Genomic DNA, 27,030 nt, shown 5'->3' with positions numbered 1-27,030 from the left:
GCGTTATTATCACATTATTAGTAATCGAAGCGAACATGACAGTCACCCATTTTTGTCTCATTCATGTCACATTAACGCGTTCCTCGAAAACATGACAGTCACCCATTTTTGTCTCATTCATGTCACATTAACGCGTTCCTCGAAAACATGACAGTCACCCATTTTTGTCTCATTCATGTCACATTAACGCGTTCCTCGAACCCCCTAAAAGATTTGCCGACCACTTCCCTTGTATCATTTCTCGAACCTTCACCTAGATAATCTTCTTCATTCCTACTTCACTCTTTCTTTATGATTGTTTCGCATTTTCTTCCTAACGATTTTCTTACATCATGTCGCGCCTCCTTCTTAGTATATCATCCCTAGACCTTCTGTTTTATTTTCAAAACTTTTCACGCCTACTTCAAACGTTTCTCGCGCTTGCTTCAAAGTTTCCTTTGTTACATTGCACCTCGCATTGCACTCCCTTCCTTTTAACCATTTCTCTCCCTTTCTTCGTACCCTTTTCACGAACCCTTCACGATCTCTTTTGTCACGCCTCCTCTACTTTCACATGTTGTTCCTGACTCAAACCACAACCCCTCCCCCTCCGCCACGAGCACCATCTCATCGCTTGCACGAATCGCTCTCGCGTTTTTTTCACCTTAGACGTTGTCCATCCTTCAAACTGGTCTTTTTTTAACCCACTACACCAACATTTTCACCATGCCTGCTTTAAATCTCTACTATGCTGCTTTATTTCTCTTTCAACTCCGAACACATCTCACTCACGTTTTCTTTATGTTCATTTCGCGCATGTTTTTGGGCTTTTCTTTAACCTGTTTTACGGTTTCTTATTGGGACCTTGTTCGCGTCTCCTTCGGGCCTCCTCAAGTTTCAAACGTCTCTTTCACGTCTTTTAGCACTTTTTTCAACCTTTCTTCCTCTATTTTCTTTCCCTATTTCCACCTCTTTGGTGTATCACCTCCTCTTCAAGCTTGTTTATATTATTTTGGTGGCCTTCATGTGCCATTTAAGGCATCTTCTCCATGGTTTTACATGTCTTTGATGCTACCCCTCTGTTATACCTACTTTATACCTAGTTTATACATACCTCATACCCCTTATTAATTGAACCCGGTGTCTCAGGTTGGGTACCAAATACATCCGTTATTCGATTTCTAAGTACCCCTGACGCTTCATCAAAACTATTACGCTCGCCAGAAGAGAAAGCCGATCACAGAGAACCCTTAATGCCGGTTCACAATCGTACCTAATGTTTAATCCGCTACCATATTAATATTTAACAGTCAAAAGTACAGATGAAAAAGCAAGCAGTGCTCATTAGATTAAAGGAAACCCACATACTAAACTAAAGGAATGTTCACTAGATGCGACCCGCTTTCTCATATTGCTAAGACACAAAGACTGCAGTACGAAAGAAATTGAAAAATCATCGTACACAACGCATAATCGAACTACATCTAGTACTTTGTCTACAGTATAAATAGTAATTCGACTCATACAGGGCAACATTACACTGATAATATACTTCCACTTGAATACATAAATAAATAATTAATAAAACAACATAAAGAACACTTGTAACAGATCAAGTTTACTTGTATCTTTCTAGTTACGCCTCTGGTTTGTTCACTTAATGAAAATGTGCACCTCGCCGCCACTGCCTATTCCAGAGAAAGCATTTTGATTGGCCAATGTGTCTTGTTGACGTACGATTGCATAACCTTCAAATTAATTTAATATGATGTCAAACACAAAATGTTTATTTATAATAATTAAGTCAGTAAGTAGGAAGTCTTTAAACAATCTTTTTAGCACCATGAAGATCTAACCTCAATTGTAAATATGAGTCGCCCATTGCAATTAATCGAAGATGCCGTCGAGGCAGCCCGTAGGGCTGTACAGTTCGACTCGAATGGGCAACAAGATCCCGCTATATACTTCTACAACATCGCGGCGAAGAACCTAAACCAAGCCGCTCAAATTAGCGAACCGGAGAAGGCACAATCTCTTAGCAAAAAGGCCCAGGAGTACGCCGCTCGAGCTGCCACCCTAACGAATGCTAAAAACTCGCAGACGCACGTCATTCAGGAGGATGTCCACAAACAGCGGATGCGTCGGTGCCACTTCTTGCTCGAACAGGCTTTGGACGCGGACGCCGCCGGTTTAAAAGACGATGCCATCCAGCTGTATGCCAATGCGATCGAGTACGTAACTCAAAACTCGGAGCTGTTGCATGGAGAATTGAAGGACGTGATCATTCGCGGTCTGGAACGTGCCGAGGAGTTGAAAGGTATTGTTGGCTAAGTACTAACGCTTAAGGTATAAAATCCCTTACCAGGTTTAAGGGTCTCTTTAATCGTCTTTAACAGTCTAACAGTGTCTTAACGGCTTCAGAGTTTCCAGTAGCCTTCTAGAGGCTTTAAGGGTACGTTTAAGAACCTCTAATATGCTCTAATAGTCTTAAGAAACCAGTCTGGAAGAACTCTCACTGGCTTGTTAAACGTTTAAGAGGTTTTATGGAGCTGTAAAGGTCTTTAACAACCTTTAGGTATTGAAAATAGTCTCCAAAATCCTCCCATAGTCTTCCAAGCATCTGCAGTTACAAAGTCCTCGATATATAGGGTGTCCATTGACAAGGTAAGTCAATTATTTGATTTAAATGGGAATATAGTTGTGAAAAGTTGGACAGGTGTCCCATTTTTGACACCTATAGGGTGTCTCCGTCACTGTTAGTGCCCTCAAAAGGTAACATAGGCTTCAGGTGCTCTTTTTAAGTAAAATTTAAAATGGAAAAATCAAAATTTGAAAATTTTCACTCTTAAAAGATACAGGGGAAAATAAAAAAGTTGGCAATTTCAAAATGACCCTATGCTTTTTTAGTTTTTTTTTTTTATAATGCTTAAATAATTGCTGTTTTCAGAATAAATAGATGGTGTCAGGTAAAAATGTGTCGAACCTAACCCCATTTTTTAAATGTAGCACCCTGTAGATTTTAATCTAAAAAAATAGTAGGTATATTAAATTCTTTTTTCAAAAATTTATCAAATAAAAGATTTAAAAAAATGTTTGATCCCTTTTTTGAATTTTTTCAGATTAGAGATTATTCAGCAATCCTTACAAAGAAGCTTTCGTATACAGCATTCTTTTGTTTAACTGAGAAAATATAGGGTCATTCTGTAATTAAAATCCCGAAATGTTGAATTTACCCTCTTAAAGTTTGTATGACTTCCGGGGACATATGAGACTAAAATAAAATTAATTCTATTTTTAAACGCCTTGTATAATAACAACCGAGATAACAACAGACCGAACTGCCGTATGTCAATATATACCTGCAGGTGGTGGCTGGGATCGGCTAACGTAACTGCGTCCTCCGTGTACTTCTGGATCTTGTGGCCGAACTCGCATCGGATGAAGTTTAAGCTTTAACTAACAACACTATCAAAAACGGGACACTGACTTTGTCCTTTTAACTGCGGAACCGCATGTGTAAGTGCTAACGTAATCCGCAACAATGAAATACGCTTCTTTTAAATCGACCCGCAAACAGCCTCGTTTATTCCCCATTTTTCGTACTTAAAGATCAAGCCACCTCCGTTCCATATCATCGTTCCCCGATGATTCTCGAAACATCGCTTCGTTATCTCGCACATGGCGTTGTTAGTAAATAAAGCCAATTAATTGGTCCTTTACAAAACTAGATGGTTATTTTGTTTTTTTTTCAATAATAGGAGTTAGTAAACGTACCCCTCCGGCGACTCCATCGTCACCACCAAAAGCCGCTCCGAGTGCACCCCCAATGTCTCCGATAGCCGAAAGGCGAATACCCAAATTGCACAGGGGAACAAGCGCTCACTTAAAAGTAACCGGTGGCTCCGATACCTACACCGAAGAGGAGAAACGCGTCCTCTTCCACACCTCTAAGATCAACAACAACGAATTCGTACCGTTCATGTCGATCGATCTAGCCGAAAAGTTTCAGTACGCCATTCCCTTTACAGACAAGGACGGGACGCTGGCACTTTCACCGAAGCAAAGAAAGGAGTTCGCTCGTTGGGTGAGACCGGACGAACTCTGCCAGGAGCCGTGCGTTTTGGCACCCGAGTCGCCGAACTACTACAGCATCAAGCAGACTGTAATATCGGATTGTTCGTTCGTCGCCAGTTTGGCTGTGAGCGCATCGTATGAGAAACGATTCGGTCGCAAGTTGGTTACGGCCATCATTTATCCCCGAAATAAGGAGAAGCGTCCTCTGTACAATCCGTTTGGGAAGTACATGATAAAATTGCATTTGAATGGCGTCACGCGTAAGATCATTATTGACGATTTGCTGCCGATGAATCGGTATGGGCAACTGCTGTGTTCGTACTCGAATAACAAGACGGAGTTCTGGGTGTCCCTACTCGAAAAGGCCTACATGAAGGTGATGGGTGGATATGATTTTCCAGGTAGTAACAGTGTAAGTATTTTGATTTTTATTTCTTTAAGGGAAGCATTTCAGTTATGATGCTATTGCCAGAGCCTTTTTTTTTAATTGTCGATCAGGATTTAATTGTACGATTTCTACCCTTAGAAGGCTTAAAGTTGCACTATAACAGTAGGGAGAATTATATTTCGCTGGACGACAACATGACCTGCCATTTTGCCCAATAAATCAAAATCCCTGACGTTTTTATCGACTACATTATGACTGTAGTCGCTCCTTATATAGAGGTAATCAGCAAAGTTCGTGGTGAAAACCTGTTCTGCTCAGTCTACATTTCTTTAGATCAATCCTATTCGTTTTTAAAAGTCCTCACTGGTCAATCCGATATTCTCTTCGAAATTATGAACCTTCCATAAATATTGCTGTGGCCCCACGTTGGGCACCAAATAAATAATACTGTGGCTGGGCGCCAAATAAATAATTTTGGATTTCGCGTTCTTTGGGTATACTTACGCTTATCCTGGTGAAAATCGAGTAACGTAAATTACGTAAGAATCGTCAGACGGGTGTTAATGACTCATCCTGTAATTAAGCAGTTTCATAGCAATGGTCTTAAAGCTGAAGATATCGCGCTCCCATTTTGTACAATCATTTAATTGTTTAATGGGAGTCCGTTAACGTATTTCTTTAATATTTTTTTTAGGTGTGTATTGATATTTCGTGGTGTGTTCTGCAAATATTTACCCGTGAAGGCAATGTGATTGGATGGGTACAATTGGTCTAATGCGTCACGGGATGGGTCTCAATAAAATAAAAGAAAAAGTAGTGGCGAGCGACGTTACTTCAACCGTCTGTAAATTGCCGTGGGATGTTTTGTTAGTAAAAAGAGAATTTGCGTCTGTAAGTGGGACAGAGTTAACTACCTGTAAATTAGCGCGGGGTGTTTTTTTTGTATTGATGTGAGACGCTCATAATCAAGAACGTGCATTACTTTCGTACGCGGTAGCGAAGTCAAGTACGTGTAAAACAAACACGTAAAGTTTAAAAGCACGAATTATAGTATTTTACATTATTAGCCAGGTAAGTGAGTTTTTACTGGCGATAGGAGAAGTTGACTGGCGAGCCTGTCATCTCCTAGAGCCAGTAAAAACTATTACCTGGCGTATAATGTACAATATTTTATTTGTTACTCATTTGTAAACGTAAATAATTAGTTCTTAAATTGATCTCGAAGAAATGTCTAAAATATCATATTATCCATGTAACTCCTTCGCATTAATTCTGGCCAATGAAATTACTAGATTACTAACTTGTAAAATTTTTACACGTCAGCTGTCAGTTTTACAAGTCAGTAGCGTTTAAAGATGACGTTTACCCGTTTGCGTTTTGTCTTGTTAATCAACGTTTACAACTGAGTAACAAATAAAAGTTTTTTGGTGACCCTCATTTACAAAGGATAATTTACGACTTAGAAACTATTACGGTAAATACGGGCAATAGTGGAATTTTTTATTTAAGTTGAATTCTGAAATGGCGGATATTGTTGCGAATGACAACAGTTTAAAATTAGAAGCACGATATTAATTTCTGTTATCTTAATTATTCATAGTAAATTTCATCAATTTGATTATTCACACATTTGAAGCGGTTGGTTGTGCGCCTGACTGGCACCAGCACCCGTTCGCGGGATTTTCACACATTCCGATCTAAATTTAAACCTACGCGAGATCACCGTTGGCATAAAACGGTACATGTTTAAAAATACGTGTCTGTAATTCAACTTATCAATTCATATAAAAACAACTTTTAGAGTATCGACTTGCACGCTCTGACTGGTTGGATACCGGAGCGAATGGCCATACGTCCCAAGGATCCCGATTTCAATAAAGACGCGTTATTCTCTATACTGAGCAGTCGGTTAACGAAGGGTGACGTTTTAGTAACCGTCGCCACCGGTGACTTATCGGACGCGGAAGCCGAACGTACGGGACTGGTACCGACCCACGCCTACGCCGTCATGGACGTGCAGAATGTCGAAGGTGTATGTACACCGTACGCATCGACTCGCTTCCTCTTACTGTCCCCGTAGGTTAAATTGCTGAAGTTGAAAAACCCGTGGTCTCACTTGCGCTGGAAGGGCAACTACTCGGAGTTGGACAGGCGGCATTGGACGCCTCATCTGCAACAGACTCTCAACTTTGACCCGAACAGTGCCGCGCAGTTTGATAATGGAGTTTTTTGGATCGACTACGATAGCATCTGCGCATTCTTCGACGTGTTTTACATGAATTGGAATCCGGAGCTCTTCGATTACACGTACTGCCTGCACCAGTCTTGGAGTGCCGGCACGGGACCCGCCAAAGATATGTACACGATCGGTTCTAATCCTCAGTTTTCCTTAGACGTTCCAGGAAGCTCATCTGGGGCAGTGTGGATATTGCTCACGCGTCACATTACTGCGATTGAGGATTTTAGAGAGAATAGCGAATATATCACTGTCTTAGTCTATAAAGGGAACGGAAAGCGAGTATACTATCCGAGTAAGTTTATACTCCCCTTGTTCTTTCCATGTTAGTTTCTTGTTGTGCAGATGATCCACCACCATACATCGACGGTGTTCGCATTAACAGCCCGCACTATTTGTGCAAAATTATTCTAAACTCCAGCTCTAGCCGTCGCTACACGTTGGTAGTTTCACAGTACGAAAAAACTCAAACAATTTATTACACCCTGCGCGCTTACTCGACGACTCCTTTTAAGCTCAGCAAAATAGAGGACAACTACGTGCGGCACAAGGAAGTGGCGGGCGAGTGGAGCGCCGTTACCGCCGGCGGCTGCGGAAACCATCCCCAAACTTACAAAAACAACCCGCGCTACCGCTTGGAGCTCAACAGCGCCACCAACGATAACAAAATTTTCATCGAACTAAAAGGACCGAAGCAATATCAGATTGGATTCGACGTCACCATTGCCAGCGTAAACGATACTGACATCACGGCGCCTTTCCGAACTACGTCATCGGGCCCTTACAGGTATTGGTACAGGTTTGAGTACTCTCATAAGTCTCATTTTGTAGATCTGGTTTCGTGGTTTTGGAGCTCGAGAGTATTCCGGCTGGAGTTTTGCATATCGTTCCTACAACATTTCAACCCAATCAGCAGGGTCCGTTTATTTTGTCTGTCAAAGCCACTTCGTCCATTGAGCTTGTGCGAGAGAAATGATGCCTTTAAGTGATTATACAGATTCGCTTTTATAGCTAATTTATTTTTTTACATGATGTCCGTTACTATAATATGTGATATAATTGACGCTTGACAAGAGCACATAATTGCAAATAAAACACTCAATTTATGTTAGTTTTGGTCAGTGTTGTTATTTAGCAACTTAGAAAACATCAGCCAGGAAAAGGTAAGCTCTAACATAGCAGAAGTGCTAGTCGTCATCAGAACTGGCACCCGAGAAGCCTAGTGCAAATCGTTCATTTTTAGCGCATTTCCACAAAAATAAAAAAAAAATGCGCTATTGTGGCCACTTTGTCCGTCCGTCCGTCCGGCTGTCCGTCCGTCCGTCCGCTCGTTTTGCGACGCTACTAGTTCTTTATCTTAAGAGCTATTGTTGTACTTTTTTCGCTATTTGGTTCGTTATGGTGTCGAGGCTTGCACCAAGGAAGGAATTTTTTCTGCGTTTATTGCTAAAAAAGTTATTGTAAAAAAACCAACAAACCGTTTTTTACATGTTCCATAATTTTACACTTTTGCCGTTTATTAACCACCCTAGATATCATTTATAATTTTGTATTGTTGTCTGTCGTCTGTCTGTTGGTCTGTCCGTCTGTTCCTTTGCCTGTCTGTCCCTCTATCTGTCCGCGTGAACGATAATTTTGTTTAGAAATGTCCGATCGCTTTTACATCTCCGTTAGTTATGAACTGAATTGCATGAAATTCAAAATGGGCATAGCCTTAGCCATATAATACGCAATGCCAAAAGTTGAGTCGAATCGATTCAAAATTCACAGTGCCCTTTTCGCATCTCGACAATTTATACACCGAATTGCAAACTTTTTTTCTTATAAAAGTATTTGAATGAAATTTGATACATAGGCACTTGGAATAAAGGAAAATCTAACGCCAGTTTCAAAATTTGGTTTTGCGCATGCGCAGTGTCAACTTTTTTATTTATGAAAGCATTTAAGTAAAATTTGATACTTTCCCAGGTAACACACATGTGTACAATGGACGTACAATGGATATATCTATTAGACATTTCAAAAGTCCATTGGATGTACATATTAGGTCCTCAAACATTCAATGGATGTTCAGTGGATGTACGTTTGGCACTAGAATGGATATCCATTGAACATCCATACACTACATCCAATGGAGGTTTACCTGGGATGTAACATGGATATTTTGCCTAATAATAATAACAATAATATTGATAGTTTATTTATGTGTTTATAATAATACAGTCATTGATTATTAATTTTTGTCCTTCCTCTCCTTTGCACGTCTCAACCATTTCGCTATTGATTGCTCAAAAACCATTCTTGTGGTGGTGTGTACAAAAAATGGATCAATTCTGAATGTCCATTGGACGTATGGTGTTACTTGGGTTGGCGCTTGGAACAAAGGAAAATCTAACATTAGTTTCAAAATTTAGGTTTGCGCATGCGCAGTTCCAAATTTCTTATTTAGAAAAGCATTGAAATGAAATTCTTCTTATAAACTTTTTAACTTGTTTTCTTGGCTGCAATCGATGGAACTAGTAGCTTTGCGAGTAGATTTTTGAAGATGCTGTGTAATTCCGGCGCTCATTTGCCAGTCAACCGGAACTCGGAAAATTGCCTACATACCAAATTACAGATGGAAAAAAGTACTTTACTAAAACTTCGACATTTGATGAAATTTTGACAAACGCGGTCGCAATAGTAAGCCTCAAGCTAGGATGCTAAAAATCAAAAATTGCCACCCAGTATACATGTTAGTCGATTATCACCAACACAACCACATGCTAAACAGTAGAAAAGTTAATTGAGAGCCCCCCCCCCCCCGTTCTTGCGTTGCTTAGGCACTGTCCGGCAGGGGCACGAGAGAGGAAAACACATGATACAGCGAAAAATCTGAACTATGCGGTACTTCCTCCACGGAATAACCTTTAGTCGGCTCATACAAGGCAACAACACATTACACCACAAACATGGCGCGGGCGCTTCTCCCATGCGCCATCCTTACCACAGGACCGGCATTTATAAAACGAAGCGCAAGACGTTGTTGTGTGAACAGCGGCATTTAGACGCTATTTCGGTCTAAACATCAAAAATAACGACGGGATATCCTGTATATGAGAATTTTTCAATATTTATCAAGGAGATCTCTGGGGGAAATAAGTTTATTGCTTTATTGGAATTGTTCAATTTAGACAATGCGTTAGAAGTAGGAGACATATGGTCGTTTGCGATAAGAGTTTTATTATCAGGCGAAATTTCATTCACGCACGTGTTCTGATGCGGATAAGGAGATACAGAGATTTTACGAAAAATTGCATTCGGAGAAGTGGGACGTTTGGCGCCTTCCGTTGTGGTTGGAAATTTATTTTATGGTGTGGAAGTGGTGTTTGCTTATAAATATTGCAGACAACGAAAAAACAACGAGGCTATTGTAACTGATGTTAGCTTACGTGACGGTTGAAAAGCGTGTTAATTTGTTTACGCTAAATTAGGGCAGTTAGACTGATTTTTGTTTTGTTGAAGGCGTATAGTTTGTCATTTTTTATGAGAAATTATTCATCGGCGGCTTGCGTGCGGGGTACTATGTCCAAACAAGCTTTCTAGGCTCTTCTTTCTGGCACGGATTTTGTTTTATTTCTTTAATGTGTTTCGAATAAAATTGTTGTCTTTGTCATACAATTAATTGTGTGTTTATTCGAGTCCATTGTGTGTGTAAAATCAATTTTATTTTTTGGCGATGTTATTTAAAAAGATATTTCAAAATAAATGACACACATTATTATAGCCACCTTTTTCCCTCTACAAGTTTTAAATTTTTAAGCTTGACGTTTCGTCTTCGGTTAATAATCAACTTTGGTTTTTCTTATGGAAGTCATTTTTACTTTTTGTGTCATTTGATAGAACATTTTTTTCTTTCGTCCTACCAGATCAGCATATATAGCTTGAAAAACAATTTTTTTGACTCAGCATTAGGTTTCCTTTCATTGAGATATGAAAGGTTCCACCCTGTATATACAACTTACGACGATACATACATTTTTGAGAGTTGGCAACCATGCAATTTCTGGCTGGGAAAAAGCTGCCTGCGCCATCTAAAAAGCACGGACGGGGGTTACGTTTGGCATCTTGTCTTGAATGGCGGTCGTGAACGCGTCGCTCCATAAATGTTTGTTGTTATTTTGTGTTATTTAATGCAGGTAGTAATTTTTGCATTTCTTTATATCGTATATTTGTGTTTTGTACGCCACAATTTATATTTTTTGTGTGTTTCAAACTTTGTTTTTGAAATTTACTTGATTTAACCGCAATGCAGAATCACATGTGTAATACCGTTATGCTATTGTTTGTAAATGTTTACGTTTTTGGTGTAATGTTTGCTTAATATATGTTTATTGATGTTGATTACTGTCTTGTCCCTGAAGTAACATTCATATAAGGTTTGATCATTTTTTTTAATATGTTGAAATTACCGATTCATGTGATGTATGTACTGACTTGTTGTTTGTAACTAACCATTTTTCTCCGTGAATGAAGCCGTCACGGGGGTGGTAAAACTGTTGTCAAAATTGAGCTACGACACCTAATCCCGTGATTGTCTTCGACATTCAACTGTAGGCTCGAAACCCCGAACGAGGGGCGACGCTACCTATCTTGCGGGGGCGAGATTACGCTATTCAAAGCTCTTCAGTTTAGAATCTATGTGCGATAAATGAGTTACGATTCGTAATTTCCACATATTTCGTCTTATTTAGTTAAATTTACCTACAAAGGCCATGTAATTTTCCATCTTGCTTTTAACAAAAGGACTTTATTGCACCAAAGATGAGTCACATCCTGTGTATTTCACCCTTTCCTAGAATCTGGGTACCTGTTTACCTGACCCATAATTCTCAACACTTTTAACCTATATGTTACCTCTTGAAGTTTACATGATGATCTCCCTAATAATTATGCGTATGTCAACAATTTTTGATGTGCTTGAGACCCATAATGGCACCAATGATTGCGTCTGTTAAACAAAATAATCAGTAGCAAGTTTTACATTAACATTAAAACACAAAACTGGAATAGCGCAAAATATGTAAATGCACCCATTACAATTCGACCTACCTATAGAAACAATTTAATAATGCAGATATCTGACCACGAAAACCTGCAGACCTTGATGGTGACGGAATTTTCTATCAGTAGAGAAAATGTGGTTCTTGATACTAGTTGCCTTTATTAGTTTACTTGTGTACCTCTCAATTTTTAAGGTTAACACATATTGGACACGAAAATGTGTGCCCCAACTGACACCACTCCCCCTCATAGGAAACATGGGTTCGATTATTCTTCGTAAAAAAGAGGTCTCCCATATCACACAGGACATCTACAACTCCTTCCCAAATTCAAGGTGAGCGCGCTTCCACTCGAAACAGATTAAAACGTATTCCTCCAGATACATTGGAATCTACCAGTTCCGCAAACCAACCCTCTTCGTGCGCGATCCCGAACTGATCCGCCAAATCACGATCAAGTGCTTCAACAACTTTCCCGAGCACAGCCTCTTCAACAACGATGAAAACGACGTCCCTAAAAACAAGGGTCTCTTCTCCCTCGGAGGTAAGTTGCATCTTCCGTCACTTAATCCCACTAAGTCTTAATAGCAAAAAGCGGATGGCACGACATGCGCAAGCGACTGAATGGCGGTTTCACCCCGAACAAGATGAAGGACATGTTCGGTATCATAAACGAATCCGTGGACACCCTCGTTGAGTACCTTTCGGAACGTGAGGGCGCCGGCGTCGACAGCAGAGAACTATTCACGCGACTGAACTGCAACGTTATTCTCAACACGATGTTCGGAATCGAGTGCAATTGTCTAAAAGAGCCACCTCACAAACTGTTCTCCATGGGGAACGAAATTAACGACTATTCCAGTTGGAAATTTGTACGAATTTTTGCTACGACAATAAGCATGACCCTTACCAAGGTAACGTTTAAGCATTTTTGGACCATTCTTAGCTGAATTCGTGTTGCAGCTTCTTGATATTAATCTGGTCAGAGGCGAGCTGTTCGTCCACTTCATGCAGGCGATAAAGGGTTCGTTGAGGGAGAGAGAACGGAATAAAACATTTAGGGGTGACATGGTCGACTTCATGTTAGACAACAAAGGCGAGACCGATGATGAACCTAGCGCGAAGAAGATCAACCTAAATGAAGACGAGAAAGCCATGCAACTTTTTGGATTTTTCATCGGAGGGTACGACGCAATTTCGGCGTTGTTAGCTTACTCAAGCTACGAGCTGGCGGTGAATCCGGACATTCAGAGGAGGCTCAGGGAGGAGGTTGAGGGAGTGACTCATTTGACGTATGAAAGTTTAATGAATATGAAGTATTTGGATATGGTTGTCTCAGGTGACACTGCTTTACATTGTGGACCTTTGTTAAATTAGATTTCAGAGGTTTTGCGAAAATGGCCCATTGCAGTGTTCATCGATCGGAAATGTATGGAGCAGTTCGTGATACAACCGGAGCATGCGAACGAGGCCGAGTTGATCCTGGAGCCCGGCATTCTTTGCTGGATACCTATCTATGCGATCCATCGCGATCCAAAGTACTATCCCGAGCCTGAGAAATTCGATCCCGAACGTTTCAGCGAAAAAAATAAACATCAAATTAACCGATCGGTTTACTTTCCTTTCGGAGCAGGCCCGAGGACATGCATAGGTGAGTTATTGTGCTATTTTCCACCCTTAACGGAAAACTTTTAGCGTCTAAATTCTCGGTGTACGTTTGCAAGTTGGTATTGGTGAGAATTTTGCAAGAGTACCAAATCGTCGAATGTGAAGGTACGGTTCCGCCTTCGGATGTGAGCAAGATTGTCATCTTTTTATCAGGTTCTGGATCGAAGGTGGCGTTTAAACGAAAGAATTAAAAACTTGATTTGCACATATTTTTTTTTCTCTCATTGAATCCCTAATATTCCCAAGTAGGCCAGCCAAATTCAACAATAAATCACCAAAACATGATTTATCTCTGATTTTTACTACTCGCACGTTAGCAAAAGGAGCCGTATTGCATTGGGGTAAAAAATGACCCCTCAGTTTTTTTAACGGAAATAGGTACACGTTTTGAAGCACCAGGAATCCGAATCAAACAAAATCTGGATGATGTGAACTGGTCTGTCGGTCTATCTGTCTGTACTTCGGCTAAACAGTTAAACAGATTGGAACCAAATTTGGTATACCTACATAATATGCTTGGACATAAGAGGGCAGAATCGCAGGTGTGCGGGTGGTATCTGTGCTAGCCACATCAAATTTTGTAGTAGGCTGTTTGGACCCATTAGCGTAGTTTGCAAGTTGTAGCTCTCTAAACGTGGAAAAAGTGCAGCACACGCAAAACCGGAAAAATTTCGGACTTTTTTGCTATATATCACCTAAACCATGTATTTTTCGACGAAAGCTATTAGACAAATTGAAGAGCATTAAATGTATGTCAATGTATATCCAACCGGAGCTCTCTAGGTCAATTAGTTACCGAATTACGGCACTTTGAATATGCCATTTTTTCATCAAGTGAAAATTTTAGTTTTAGACCTTCTTTAGACTGAAATTGCTGATAAACCGTTGTTCCTACAAATAGAGCTGGAATTTAATTAGCTTCAAATTAAGGGACATCTATAGGTCTTGTAGTTCTCTCAAAATCTCAAGGAAATTTATACAGGGTGTTCCCTAAAGACATGCTAATATTTAAGGGGGTGATTCTGGGACCCATTTTAAGACAAAAACTTCCTATGAACGTATGTCCTAAATTTTTGAGATACAGGGTGGTAAAGTTTAAAAAAATCAGTTTTTTAATAACAACAGAGATAATGTTGTAGACATCTTTATGAAATTTGGATGCATCAAGTTGCATCTTCTTTTGTGTAAAGATCCGATACAACTGAATACCGAACGATCCTCGAGATCTTCACACATCCGTCATTTTTGCAATACACCTTAAGGGGTTGATTCTGTCCTACCAGATCAGCATGGCTTGTAAAACGAACTTTTGAATCGGCATTGGCTTGCATGCGCAAAACAAATTTTTTGATTCGGCCCTAGTTTTCCTTTTATTCGAGGTGCCTACATACAAAATTTCCAATCGTAATAAATAAAAAATTGGGAATGCGCAATATTTTTTTGCATCTGCATAGTTCCCTGAAGTTTAAGAAATATTTACTAACACAGAAAACCGGACATTCAAATGTTCTTTGTAACACGAGTTATAAGAGAAACCCCTTTTGGAGGTTTGGGCCTAGGTTTGAGCAGTTCTTGGGCGGTAACTTTTTGGCCCGTTAGTTTACGTAGCCAAAAAACAATAGCGACCTTTCATATATGCCGAAGAACATGTGTATCAATTTGTAAAGCGATCGGACGTTTTTACACAAAGTTATCGTGCACACGAAGAGACAGACGGATAGACGGACAGACAGACAGACGTACGAAAAAAGACATCAAAAGCATAGCTGAACGCCAGTATCATTTATTCATTTACTGATTCCATTAATTTACCACGAGAAGTACATAATGATTATTATATTATTATTATTATTATATGTCAATGGTAAGGATTCATGTTCACTTTCCATTATCCTCCAAGTAAAACGTATAAATATAGACGAAATGTTAATTACAGGACCCCCTTTAAGACACAGGAGCTTGCAGTCCGCAAGATGAAGCTGAGAATCGAACTGCATGCGGTACAACTACAACCCGCTGATAATAAACTTTGTGACGTGAATAACTAAATAAATACTTAATAAAACAATATAAAGGCATAATCACCTGCACCTCACTCAAAACGAAAGCTTGAGATATTGCCATTCTTCCATTTGTTGGCTGTGTAGCTTAACCCCAAACTGCACATTTTTTGTCTTGGTCCTTCTACAGCATTGATAATCATCAAGGTAATACCTCATTTTTGAAGGTCATGTACCTCCAACAAATGTTCCCTTAATTCTTGGTGAAATTTTTGCTTCACCATGCCAAGCCTCGACTTCCAACCACTGTAATAAATTGTTTGAGATTCGCTGACATACCTAAATTACGACGCCACCTGTCGGTGGATTTTTTCGAAGCGCATTCTTCTTACTTTTTAATTTCCTTTTCCGGACATTCTAGTACGAGTACGTCTTAGTTCTCCACGTAAAGCAGACTGAATGGCGAAAACCATATGTTGTTCTAGTTACAATTTTCAATTGTAATTATTCTGGCGATTGTACTTGTATCTTGTGGATCCGGATTCAGTACCTGTTCTGCATTTGCACAGTTGAATCTAGTTTGGTTTAATGAAGATGCTACAGCATCTAATTCGCGATCTGGAACTTCTTCTTCCAAACGACGCGTGATGGCGAATTACCTACTGCTTAGGTATTTTATTCAATACACCAAAATACATAAATTTAATTTAGTGTTTTTAAACACTCACATCATTCAAAAAGGTTTATGATATTAAAAAAAATATAAAAAACATAAATGACAGGTAATTATACAAAAATATTTTTAAATTACGTAAAAAACATAAATTATTGGTAATTTTACTGTAAAATTACGGTTTTTTTAACAAATGGTAAGTTACATAAATTACATAAAATACCATAAGAAACATAAACAATTGGTAATTTTACACGTAGTATTACGCACTTAAAAAAACGTGTAATTTCACATCACTACTTCGTAGGAATTTCAATAATTGTTTACTTGCAATTTATAATTGGGCCACCTCTTCAAGAATATGAATATTTGAACTTAATATAACTTTTAATCGTCATTCTGTAATTTGAATCCAGAATAAACCCGTGCTTCAGGTTTCTGACAATTTATTAGTTTTAATTTGGTTAATTTACACAAATTAATTGAATTTAACCCTTTTACCGGTTTTCGTTTTAGTTATAATGTCATTATCATCTCGTATAGACACATTAGGTGAACAATTTTGATTAATAAACTGGTTTCTCAACGTAACTAGGTACTCCAAAAAAATAGCGCAACGAAATGTTTGCACCTTGGACCCCCACGCTTTCCTGGTAATAATTTATTTAAGTGCTAGCACAACAATGCGATCGTGCATTGACCCCCAAACATTCATGTAGGTATTAAAAAAGTAATTTACGGTTGAAAATTTTATTCATTATTTTTCGCTACCCGACGAAGTTCTTCTTAATATTGATTTTTTTTTCGAAAGAGCAGCTACCACTAAATATATAAGTGCGCACGACAATACATTAGTCAAAAAATGGTGGCATAAATCTGCCTGGCTAACGATTCTTTTATATACTGTTATACGGTTTTCGGTTCAGACTTTAAATTAGAAATAAAATTTCACGCGATCTCAAAATTAGCGCACACGACTCACATGATTCGCTCGAAAGCTTGTCGAAGAATTTCGTGCTACGCTATCTATAAATATATTCGCGTCTGTACTGATAGGTAAGGTCGAGCTCAGTTTTTGTAAATATTGTAACTTTCGGAAATATCTAAAAAATGAATGAAATTTTTAGATAAGTTCAAGAAACAGGAATACTACACTGGTCTGTACGTGTACATATGATTGATTAGTGCCAAATTGAATGACAAGTATCTGAAATTGGTTTGATTTTATTAATATATCGCATGCAAAGTAGACTTAGGACTTATTCTATCGCTCTCTCTACGACATAGGAGTAAAATGTTGCTTCAGATAAGCGTTATCTCTTCAGAAATATGCACATACAAATTTGTACTGTATAAATCGTTCAAGTGTTATAACCGATAAGATTATATGTAGTCATACTTGTGATTTAGTTCGGTATTTTACACTAGCAAACCAGAATGCTTTGGTTAATTACTCTCGCACTGCTCTTGGTATATGCCTATTACAAAACAGCGAAGCCTCTTTCTTATTGGAAAAATCTTGGAGTTGCACACAAAAAACCACTACCCCTAATCGGAAACTCTGGCGTCTTTCTCATAAAGCACACGCCGCTTCCTGAGTACGTGAAGCAGTTATACAACGAGTTTCCAAATGAAAGGTAAGAGTATCAGGGCGTTATGACAAATTTCCAAAAACTGCTAAAAATAGATACTATGGGATTATCCAATTCGGCAATCCGCTGCTCTATGTGCGCGACTTAGATCTAATAAAGAGGATAACCGTTAAGGACTTTGATCAGTTCAGCGACCACAACAGTTTTATTGCGGAAAATGTGGATCCCCTGATGAGAAAAAACCTCTTCAGCTTAGGAGGACAGGAATGGCGAGACATGAGGGCCACGCTGAGCCCGTCCTTTACCACTAGCAAAATCAAGACACTTTTTGAGTTACTAAACGATTGTGCCCGCGAGTTTGTGGCGTACTTCGAAAGGGCGCAAGAAGATTTAATTCAGGTCGAAATGAAGGATATTTCGACCCGATTCACAAACGACGCCATCGCATCCGTCGTCTTTGGGTTCAAGTGCGATTCGCTCAAAGACCGAAATAACGAGTTTTATTCAATGGGAGTAATGACCGAGGACAACTCGGGCGGACTGAGATTTCTCCTGATGGGAATATTTGCACTGTTCCCATTTCTTCAAAAACTTTCAAAAGTGGATATGATACCGGGAACCGTTTCGAAGTTCTTCCGCCGAGTTGTTAAGGAGACCATCTACAAACGAGAAGTCGAGGGATTTGTACGGCACGACATGATTAATCTCTTACTGGAAGCTCGCAAAGGCGTCACCGCTGTGGAGGAATCTGACTTGGCCGCGCCTAGCGAGTTTTCTGCCGTTGAAGAGTCCAAATCCCACCACGGAAAACCAAAACTTGAATTGACAGACGAAGACATAACAGCGCAAGCGTTCATCTTTTTCGTCGGAGGTTTCGAGACCACATCCTCGGCGATGACTTTTATGTCGTACGAATTGGCGACTAATCCCGACGTACAGGAAAAGCTTCAAGCCGAAGTGGACGAAACTCTGAGCGAGTGTGAGGGAAAATTGAGCTACCACGCGCTCCAAAGGATGAAATACCTGGACATGGTTGTTTCGGAAACGTTGCGAAAGTGGCCCCCGGGTTACCAACTGGATCGCCGATGCGTGAAGGACTACGTAGTGCAACCGGAAAAGGTACACGAAAAAACCTTTACCATCGAGAGGGGTTCCAAGGTCATAATTCCGGTTATGGGAATCCATTACGATCCTCAATACTTTCCCAATCCTGACAGGTTCGATCCAGAACGATTCAGCGACGAAAACAAAGTGAAAATACATCCGTACTCGTATTTACCTTTCGGCTCGGGACCGAGGAACTGTATTGGTAGGTTTTGCGCGTAAACATTTTCGAAATTCTTCTCTGGACTTTTAGCATCCCGTTTCGCACTTTTGGAGGTTAAAACGATAATGTTTCATCTACTGTCTGAATTCGACTTCGTTGTTACTGAAAGAACGCAAGTTCCACTCAGACTTTCTAAGATGAAAGTTCACATAACAGCTGAGAAAGGGGTTTGGCTTGGACTGAGACGAAGAAATAAGATTTAATTCAACTATTGTCGCCTAATATGCTACTCAGGCTCGGTAGGTATTCTTCATTATTTATTATTTCGTTTTGGATTACTTTTGCAATAAACATTTTCACCTTTTGTTGGTTTTATCTTAGTTTATACACTCATTTTTACGAAACAATAGGTGTTTAGACCGCTAGAACCCTCCAGGGGTATTTTAACATGGCGGATTCTTTCTGATTCTTCAGGCCTTTCTTGGAATTTTTTAGTTTTTTCAAAATCTTTAGATACTATTCAGACTTATTAGGTATTTCCTGTTTCATAATCGTCAGTTGGTTCAATTCCTTCGGGCAATGCAAATGCTTCTTTCTCGGCTGCGTTGCAGGTTTTCTAAATTATGCAGATTTTCCAGATAAGAAAATGAACGCTATTGTCTGCACTTTGTCCGTCTGTCCCTCTGTCTGACTGTCTGTACCACTACTAGTCATCTAGTTTAAGCTTCTTCGTTGTGGTTCTCATACTGTGTGGCACAGTCCCGAGGTAAGAACGAGAAAAGATTTTTTGGATTATTCACTTCACTTCCAAGCTATTACTAATTCTGTGCGGGGAAAATGCAGTTTTTAGAACATTTTCACCTTTTACCATACGTTCATGAACATGACACTGTAAAAACCTACTAGACTAGATGGTGCTACTCTCACTATTTTTGATATTTTTCAATACTCATCATCCCCATCCCCTCCTTGCACATTTTTCCACTATCCTCCCGCCTTCTACCCGCCTTCATTCCCCCTTTCTTCACCTTTCGGATCTTCTGATCCTTCGCACCCTCCATTGATCCTTTAGACACTATTAGGTACCAATTTTAGAACTCTTAGAGATACAGATTCTTCGGACTTTTCAAGCACCTTTAAGGTTCTTTACACTTCAAATTTTTCAGAATTTTGAGGCTATTCAAACTCATGAGATATTAGTAATTCTTTTCATATTCTGCAGCTTCTCGATTCATCCAAAGGTTTCAGATCTCAAGCTAACTCTGGAGCTTTTCCGGATTCTTTGAGGTGCAATATTTATTCATTGAGTTTCTTTCAGATTGCTTCGTTACTGTATTGTTTTTTTAACCCTTAAAACTTTTTTATTCTTCGGAAAATTTATGCTCATTAAAATTTGTTAGGTTCTTCAGAAACTTGAGACCTTTCAATCTCCTCGATTATCAATCAATCAATCAATCTTTATCACCGAAATGGTAATACAATATACGTCTCTTCTCACCTCGTCCCTCTTCTTCCAGTACAACACTCCTGCTTCTCCCTGTCCTTTCCACGTCCTTCCAATTCCATAACATAATATGTTCTATGTTCTTTTCTTCTTCTCCACATATTCTACGTTTCTTTTTTCTCTTTCTCTTTTCATTTTCAATCTTTCCTCCAACTCCTCTCCTCCTTTCGGCATCAGCCCGTCCGTATCTATTTCTTTCATAGTATTTTTCTCTTTGTTCTTCTCACATTCTATTTGCATCCATCTCTTATTTGAACATTTACTCCATTATTTCAATGCATTTGATACCTTAAATTCGCCCCCAACCCCTTCTGTTCTCTCCTCTCTCCATTTCCGTTTCCCTGCCCAAATCGTATCATCTTCGACTTTTCCACATTTAGTACCGTTCCATTCCTCTCCCAATACTTCTCCGTTCGCCGTGTCTTAATACTTTTTCCATGTCTCTTATGCAGAGATTAAAAATAAGGTTGGGCTAAGTGGGCATCCCTGTCTTAGTCCAAAACACTTCAGACCCCTCCCCTTCTATTATTATTTTCTCCATATAGTTACTGGATTCTGTCCTTTAACTTCTTTTCACTTTCCATCATTTTTCCCTCTCCACTCTGTCAAACGTGTACACCTTTTCGCCCTTGTTTCCAATTCCTTTTCAACAAATCTGTATACTGCATCGCCTCCCCTGCCCCCTTCTGGAGCCCATTCGTGTTTCATCCAACATCTTCTTCTCTTCCATTTCTCTTTCTAATCGTTATCTCATCTCCTTCAACTTTCTCTCTTCCATAGCCTCCTTTTCCCCCTGCTTTCTTGGTCGTCACTTGACAAAATTTTGTTTCCATTCCTCTAATGGTGTTTCCTTCCCACTTGTCCTTTTGTTTACCACCTTTCAAACATCCTTCTTTGTTTTTATTTCCCTAATTTGCTCTTCGTATTCCTCCATCTTATTTTCTGTACATTTCCTCTTGTTCGTTTTTTTCTCACACTTATTTGAATGTTCCTTATTTCTTTACCATTCCCCTCCTCCCACTTGTTTGTTTCCACGTGTTTGCTTTTTTGAGATTCTCAATTATATCATTAAACTCCTCCTTTGTACTCCCTCCTATTTCTTATCCTTGTTCCTTCTAGTATCCATCTATACAGCTCCACCGTGTCTCTTGTCCATAACTCCCTTCGTATTTACATCTTTTTATTTTTTGATCTTCTTACCTTCCGTTTTGGACTCAGCTCCATCGATCCATTTTCCAGTATTTTGTCATACAGTATTGTGTAGTCAACTACCGACTTTTCTCCTCCTGCCATGTATGTGAATAACCCATCTCCCTCCATATTTCCGTTCTCCAACCTTCATTTTTAACAATTCCATTCTCCCTCTTTTTCCACACTTTATCTGTTGATTTTCTATATTATGTAACTCTTCCCATCTTTACCCCATTTATTTTAATTCCTGATCTGACATTAGAATCTCCCACCAAATATTAGCCCCTCATCACCATATTTTATATAAGTAGGTATTCATTTTCATTCTCATTTTCTTTTCCTCCACTTCCATTCGTATCACCTTTCTTCCTCCTCTTTCTTTTCATCCCCCCATTCCCTTACCGCTATCGTACCCCTTTGCTCTTCCCTTTATACTGTCTCTCTTCGCCAGTGGGTTCTTCCATATGTATGCATTCGGAATCCTGTTCTTTATTTTCTCCCAATTTTTTTCTTTTATTCCTGATTCTGCCATCCCCACCACATCAAATTCTCTTACAAACTCCCAGAAATGAGAGTCTATACCAGCTGCCCCTGCTACATTCGAGAATATCATTTTATTACTCCCTTTTCCTTCTTCACCTTCGCGTCTAACCCTCTTCTGGCACTTCGCACTTCAAACGCCCTTCAGACACCGTTAAAACTATTCCAATTGATCGCCGTCTTTAAATTCTTTCAAGTTCATCAGGTACTCTTCGGAAATTTTCAAGAGATTCGTATTTTTCGATCGGACTCTTTGGAATTTTCGCATTCCTTAGACTCGTCTTAGACCCTCCAGACTCTCACGACACTTAATATCCAATGACTCTTCAGGGATTCTTCTGCTCTTTAAACTCTTGAGGTTACTCAGATGTCAGATCTTTCCGGACACATTAACCTCACCAGACCCTTCAAATTCCTCTGGTATTCAATTTACTTTTTTCTTCTTCAATCTTATCAAAGTACTCAAATGTTTCAGATCTTCTCGCAGTCGCTTTAGGAATTTGAAAAATGCTCCTCTTTGATCAACATGAGCTTGAGCCACTTCAAATCAACCAGGTGCTGTTAGATTTCCTCTGTTTTTTCTTCGATTTTCCTTCGGATTTCTTCGGTTTTGTTTAGATTTCTGAATTTTCCTTGTATTTATTTTTTTCGTTTTTTTCCTGAGCTATTGAGAACTAACATTTCTACGGTATTGTGTAACGGTTTTTTAGATTACAAAAGAAGCCGCAATACCTTCTAATCTGTATTAGTTTAATGTGAAGTCCATTTCATCTTTGTTAAAAATCCCCCTAGGTCAAGGTTCGTCTTTGTTGGTATATAAAGTTTTTTATCTACGGGAATTGACAAATTTTGGCATACGTTCCGTTCCAAAGCTACACAGTTAGCAGCCTCAGCCTTTCACCAGGTCAAAGATATCAATATATAGGTTCGTACTTGCGATGTTCACAGGGGTCGTGATTTTACTGGCGATGTTATTCTGTGCGATTAATTCCGTAACTGTTTTTCTTAATTTGTTTGTACGTAACGTAACTCGCCTGAACTTCTTCGAATTTAGTGATCTTACTGTTACCAAGGAATTTAATTTACCGTCGCTAAAGTATTTGTATGGATATTTCCAAAAACAAACATTTTACCCAAAAATCAGGGTGCATGCAACCACTTAGGTTATTCACCAAAGATTGACTATACTTAATAATTATGCGATTAAATCGCCATTGAATTTCTCAAAAATTATACACCAATCGGAGCTCGTTAACTGAATAGCAGTGGATGCCAATCAAAAATTGCATCAGAAAACCAAAATGTTATATTATAAACAGCAAAGGATTGCGTCCGGTTGTATTTCAGAATTCTCCACAGACGTGTCTCACGTGACGTAATTTTTAAGTAAACGTTAAGCACCGTTTATGAATTATTTACCTTCTAAAACGATAACTGTATTCGTAGACACTGTGACAGAGATTTTTTTTTATCTCGAAATCGTAGTTATTTTTATAACCCACAATTTGTTGGAAATGTGGTTCACGCTCTTCGTGGGTTCCCTAATATTCCTCTTATACCAACTCTGGTTAAAGCCACTAAGGCACTGGGAGAAACAAAATGTGCAGTACGTTGAACCATGGCCGTTGTTTGGAAACCTTTTTCCGGTGATTATGGGGAAACAGTCAACTGCCGAACGGCTACAGGAACTCTACAATTCATTCGGCGATGAAAGGTAGGTACGTTAAACTGGCTTCGTCGAGAGTACAACGCCACCTTAACAGATGCATCGGAATCCACCTTTTCACACGTCCACAGTTGATGCTCAAAAGTCTGAGCCTGGTGCAGCTAATCGGTGCGAAAGATGTTTCGTATTTTGAATCAAACGCCCACAAATGGCAGGACTTGGGAGGCATCTTCGGGGTTAGCAGCATGCGGTCTATGTTTAGATCAGTTTCGGATCACGCATCAAATTTCGTACGACAGTTGCCAGCAGAAGAAATTGATTGTCAGGATGTTTTTCCTCGTCTCGCAACTGACTTACTCGCGTCCGTTACTTTAGGAGTTGTAAACGTCCTCGTGGATGAGACCAATGAGTTATTCGCCGCGACCAGAAATCTGCTAACGGATTGCTCCATTTTTACCAATCTGAAAGAGGTAAGCGGGTGTTACAAAGAAACCTAAATTCGACTTTGGGGGTTTTAGCTGCTGAGATTAGAGCCTCGATTGGATTTCTTGGGCGATGTTATTAAGAAACAAATTAGCGAGCGCGAGTCCGTGGCAGCTAACATGCTTGAGATGCTGCTCCAGCTCAGAGATGGTAAAGAGTTGGAGCCCCATAAGGGGTGCAACTGCATGGTCGTGTTATCCGACGAAGAAATCGTCAACTGCGCCAAGGCACTTCTCCTTGAGGGTATCCAAACCACATCCTCACTAATGTGCGCAATTAGCTGTGAGCTGGCGATTAACACAAATGAGCAACAGAAGCTTCTACGGGAAATTGATGACACGTTACAAGGGTGCAATGGTGCAATTACCTACGACAAGCTTGTGGACATGAAGTATTTAGATATGGTCGTTTCTGGTAAGTCCCTTTCGGTTTGAGTAGCGGGGCTTAATCACCTACTTGTATAGAATCACTGCGTAAGTGGCCGCCCAAAGACACGCTGAAAAAGATATGCGGGAGTGACTACACAGTTCGAACGGAAGAGGGCGACATTGCAGTAGTGCTCGAAAAAGGATCGAGCGTAATTATTCCAGTGTACGCAATTCATCGGGACCCCAAGTACTTTTCATGTCCTGGAAAATTTGATCCCGAAAGGTTTAGTGACGAAAACAAGTGCAACATTGTTCCATTTTCATACATGCCGTTTGGAGTTGGTCGTGAGAGTTGTATTGGTTTGTACTCCTGCTAACTCCCGCTTGTTCTTTCTAGCCCCTCTTTCTAGCCCCTCGACTAGCACTTCTGGTAACGAAGATTGTCTTCTTCCACCTGCTGTCCCAATTTGAATTAAGGGTTGTGGATAAGACAACCATGCCAATGATGTACATGAATCCGTTTTCCAAGTCACGTGAACACTGCCATATCGGTCTTAAAAAAAGAAAGTAACACAGCCGTAATCTATACCGATGAATGTTGCAACAACGTTTTTAAATAGAAAATAACACCTACAGAGTAAATTTATCGATACCACCTTCAGTTCCTTGATACCTCCTGATGATGATGTACAGTACATCCCTTCACCGAGGGGGGGTAGTATACTTTTTTCGGGCGCGTTAGATATTGATAGTGTATATCCCCCAACGTGTCTTTGATATTGGAGGTATGTTAATGGCCCAGTTTCGGTGGAGGGGGAGGCTGTACGGAAGGGTGAAAAACGGGATTTATTCGAACGAGTCGGATATTTAAAGCGTTTGTAGCTATAATTTATAACACGACCGCCTATGGTCTCAGTCAACTAACATGCTTCAACTGCTGAACGCACTGAACTTTATTGACGATTTGTTCCACTTGACGCGTGGAAATCGGCAGATTATATTACGTCTACTATTCTTGAATAATATTACTGAAATGCACACTTTTGAACACGTAGTCAACCCACCATGCTTTAATCTGACGCTCTCTAGTAAATCCAAAAATTTCCCATTAGACTCCTTTACTACAATGAGCTGTGTTTAGATTTGTTGAGCAATTTACCCAACTTGGTTCTGCGTTGCTCCACAAAAATCCTTTGCATGGATCCATTCGCTGATCCTACAAGGACATCGACTGTGTTTAGTACCCGGCCCTTCGTTACAAAGAAAAAGTTAATACTGCTCCTGTTAATTTTGAATCAGTGTTCAAATAATTTTATTGATTTTTATATACTGCGACGAACTGTAGACGGTGCCGGCGATAACCGGGGAAGACGGTGGAACAGCGGCAAGGAACGGCAAAACGAAAGTGCTTCGGGTCCCATTAGAAGTTTTCGGTCTTGCTTCTCAACATGATTCGGTCGGAGGGCAGGCGGTGGGCGGCTACTGATGAATGATAAAACAAACTTAAAACGCGCAGCAATTTCCCTAAGCGGGAAAAGTAAATAATCGAATTCGGTAGCTGTTTCCACGGGAAAGCAAATGCAGGAAAGCGAGACAATATTCCTCCCAATTTATAATTAATGAAACGGAAAGTAGCGAAAAGCTTACCTTGCAATAACCGGAGCGCTAGTAATTACTGTGCAAGAAATAGCAAAAACTATAAGTAGTAAATTACAGTTAGGTACACTTATATAAGAGCATAATTTATACGGTGTCACCTCGCAAGTCAAGCTGTTAAGCTACGTGCCGACGACTGTGTGACACTGGGGGTGCAGTGTCGATAACGGGGCTCCTCGTATACTGGCGGTTCCTTTCCTTTGCAAAGCAGCTGACAGCAAAACCCTGGGCAAGAGGTTTTGCTCAGGTAAGACCGTGTTTCTACAGTACTCCTGTGAATTACAGGAGAGAGAACCTTTTCTGGGTTCCTTGTTAAAGTGAATCTACAAATCGGGTTCTCAAAAGTGGTCTGGCAACGAGGTAGGTTCCTCGACATGGAGTACAGCTCCGAAACAGGGTCTGAAGGGCACGGAACCTAGTGAGTCGGCATTAATCGATAAGGTAACTTTTGTGAAGAGTAACTTGCAGCATGGTGAAGGGGTGTTTATGTGGAAAAACGAATCTCATTTAAGGGCTGATCGACTACAACTTCAGCTGAAGAATGGCAGAGGACGGATCAGGTGCCTGATGATTTGCTCGGCTTATCTCTCGTACGACTCAGAAAAGGTTCCAAGTACGAGGGAACTGGCTGAATTGATGGAGGTTACTGATCTGTCGCTGGTATCTTTTTCAATAGCTCACATGGCTCTTTAATAGGCCATGC

General features: G+C 39.9%; 4 protein-coding genes and 1 long non-coding RNA gene across 6 annotated transcripts; 4 read left to right on the top strand and 1 right to left on the bottom strand.

The window, feature by feature from the left end:
• The first annotated feature begins 1,707 nt into the window (after positions 1-1,707).
• On the top strand, positions 1,708-7,793 carry LOC116179703 (calpain-7-like). Its single transcript, XM_031499523.1, has 6 exons — positions 1,708-2,296; positions 3,738-4,465; positions 6,243-6,473; positions 6,522-6,972; positions 7,023-7,464; positions 7,509-7,793. The coding sequence occupies exons 1-6, from the start codon at positions 1,849-1,851 to the stop codon at positions 7,651-7,653; spliced, it is 2,445 nt and encodes an 814-aa protein (XP_031355383.1). The 5' UTR covers positions 1,708-1,848; the 3' UTR covers positions 7,654-7,793.
• Positions 7,794-11,732: 3,939 nt separating this feature from the next.
• Positions 11,733-13,596, top strand: LOC116179704 (cytochrome P450 9e2-like). The gene is made up of 6 exons (XM_031499524.1): positions 11,733-12,054; positions 12,100-12,263; positions 12,308-12,633; positions 12,683-13,058; positions 13,104-13,370; positions 13,415-13,596. Exons 1-6 carry the CDS (start codon positions 11,855-11,857, stop codon positions 13,576-13,578), a joined length of 1,497 nt encoding a protein of 498 aa, XP_031355384.1. The 5' UTR covers positions 11,733-11,854; the 3' UTR covers positions 13,579-13,596.
• A 1,558-nt stretch (positions 13,597-15,154) lies between these two features.
• On the bottom strand, positions 15,155-16,059 carry LOC116179705. Its single transcript, XR_004147017.1, has 2 exons — positions 15,780-16,059; positions 15,155-15,693 (listed from the first exon to the last, which is right to left on the bottom strand). It is a non-coding gene; the product is annotated as an uncharacterized LOC116179705 (long non-coding RNA).
• A 1,304-nt stretch (positions 16,060-17,363) lies between these two features.
• On the top strand, positions 17,364-19,283 carry LOC116179700 (cytochrome P450 9e2-like). Its single transcript, XM_031499520.1, has 3 exons — positions 17,364-17,697; positions 17,748-18,961; positions 19,010-19,283. The coding sequence occupies exons 1-3, from the start codon at positions 17,498-17,500 to the stop codon at positions 19,180-19,182; spliced, it is 1,587 nt and encodes a 528-aa protein (XP_031355380.1). The 5' UTR covers positions 17,364-17,497; the 3' UTR covers positions 19,183-19,283.
• LOC116179701 (cytochrome P450 9e2-like) lies at positions 19,083-25,295 on the top strand. Of its 2 annotated transcripts, XM_031499522.1 has the most exons (6): positions 19,083-19,218; positions 23,640-23,868; positions 23,918-24,290; positions 24,339-24,717; positions 24,768-25,031; positions 25,082-25,295. In XM_031499522.1, exons 1-6 carry the CDS (start codon positions 19,203-19,205, stop codon positions 25,240-25,242), a joined length of 1,422 nt encoding a protein of 473 aa, XP_031355382.1. In that variant the 5' UTR covers positions 19,083-19,202; the 3' UTR covers positions 25,243-25,295. The 2 variants fall into 2 exon arrangements, with proteins under 2 accessions (XP_031355382.1, XP_031355381.1); XM_031499521.1 differs by lacking the exon at positions 19,083-19,218 and having other exon boundaries at positions 19,390-23,868.
• The last annotated feature ends 1,735 nt before the right edge of the window (positions 25,296-27,030 follow it).

The sequence above is a fragment of the Photinus pyralis genome, unplaced genomic scaffold (genome assembly GCF_008802855.1).
Source record: "Photinus pyralis isolate 1611_PpyrPB1 unplaced genomic scaffold, Ppyr1.3 Ppyr1.4_LG8, whole genome shotgun sequence".
Classification (NCBI taxonomy): Eukaryota; Metazoa; Arthropoda; class Insecta; order Coleoptera; family Lampyridae; genus Photinus; species Photinus pyralis.
This window is presented reverse-complemented; position numbering and strand designations above follow the sequence as displayed.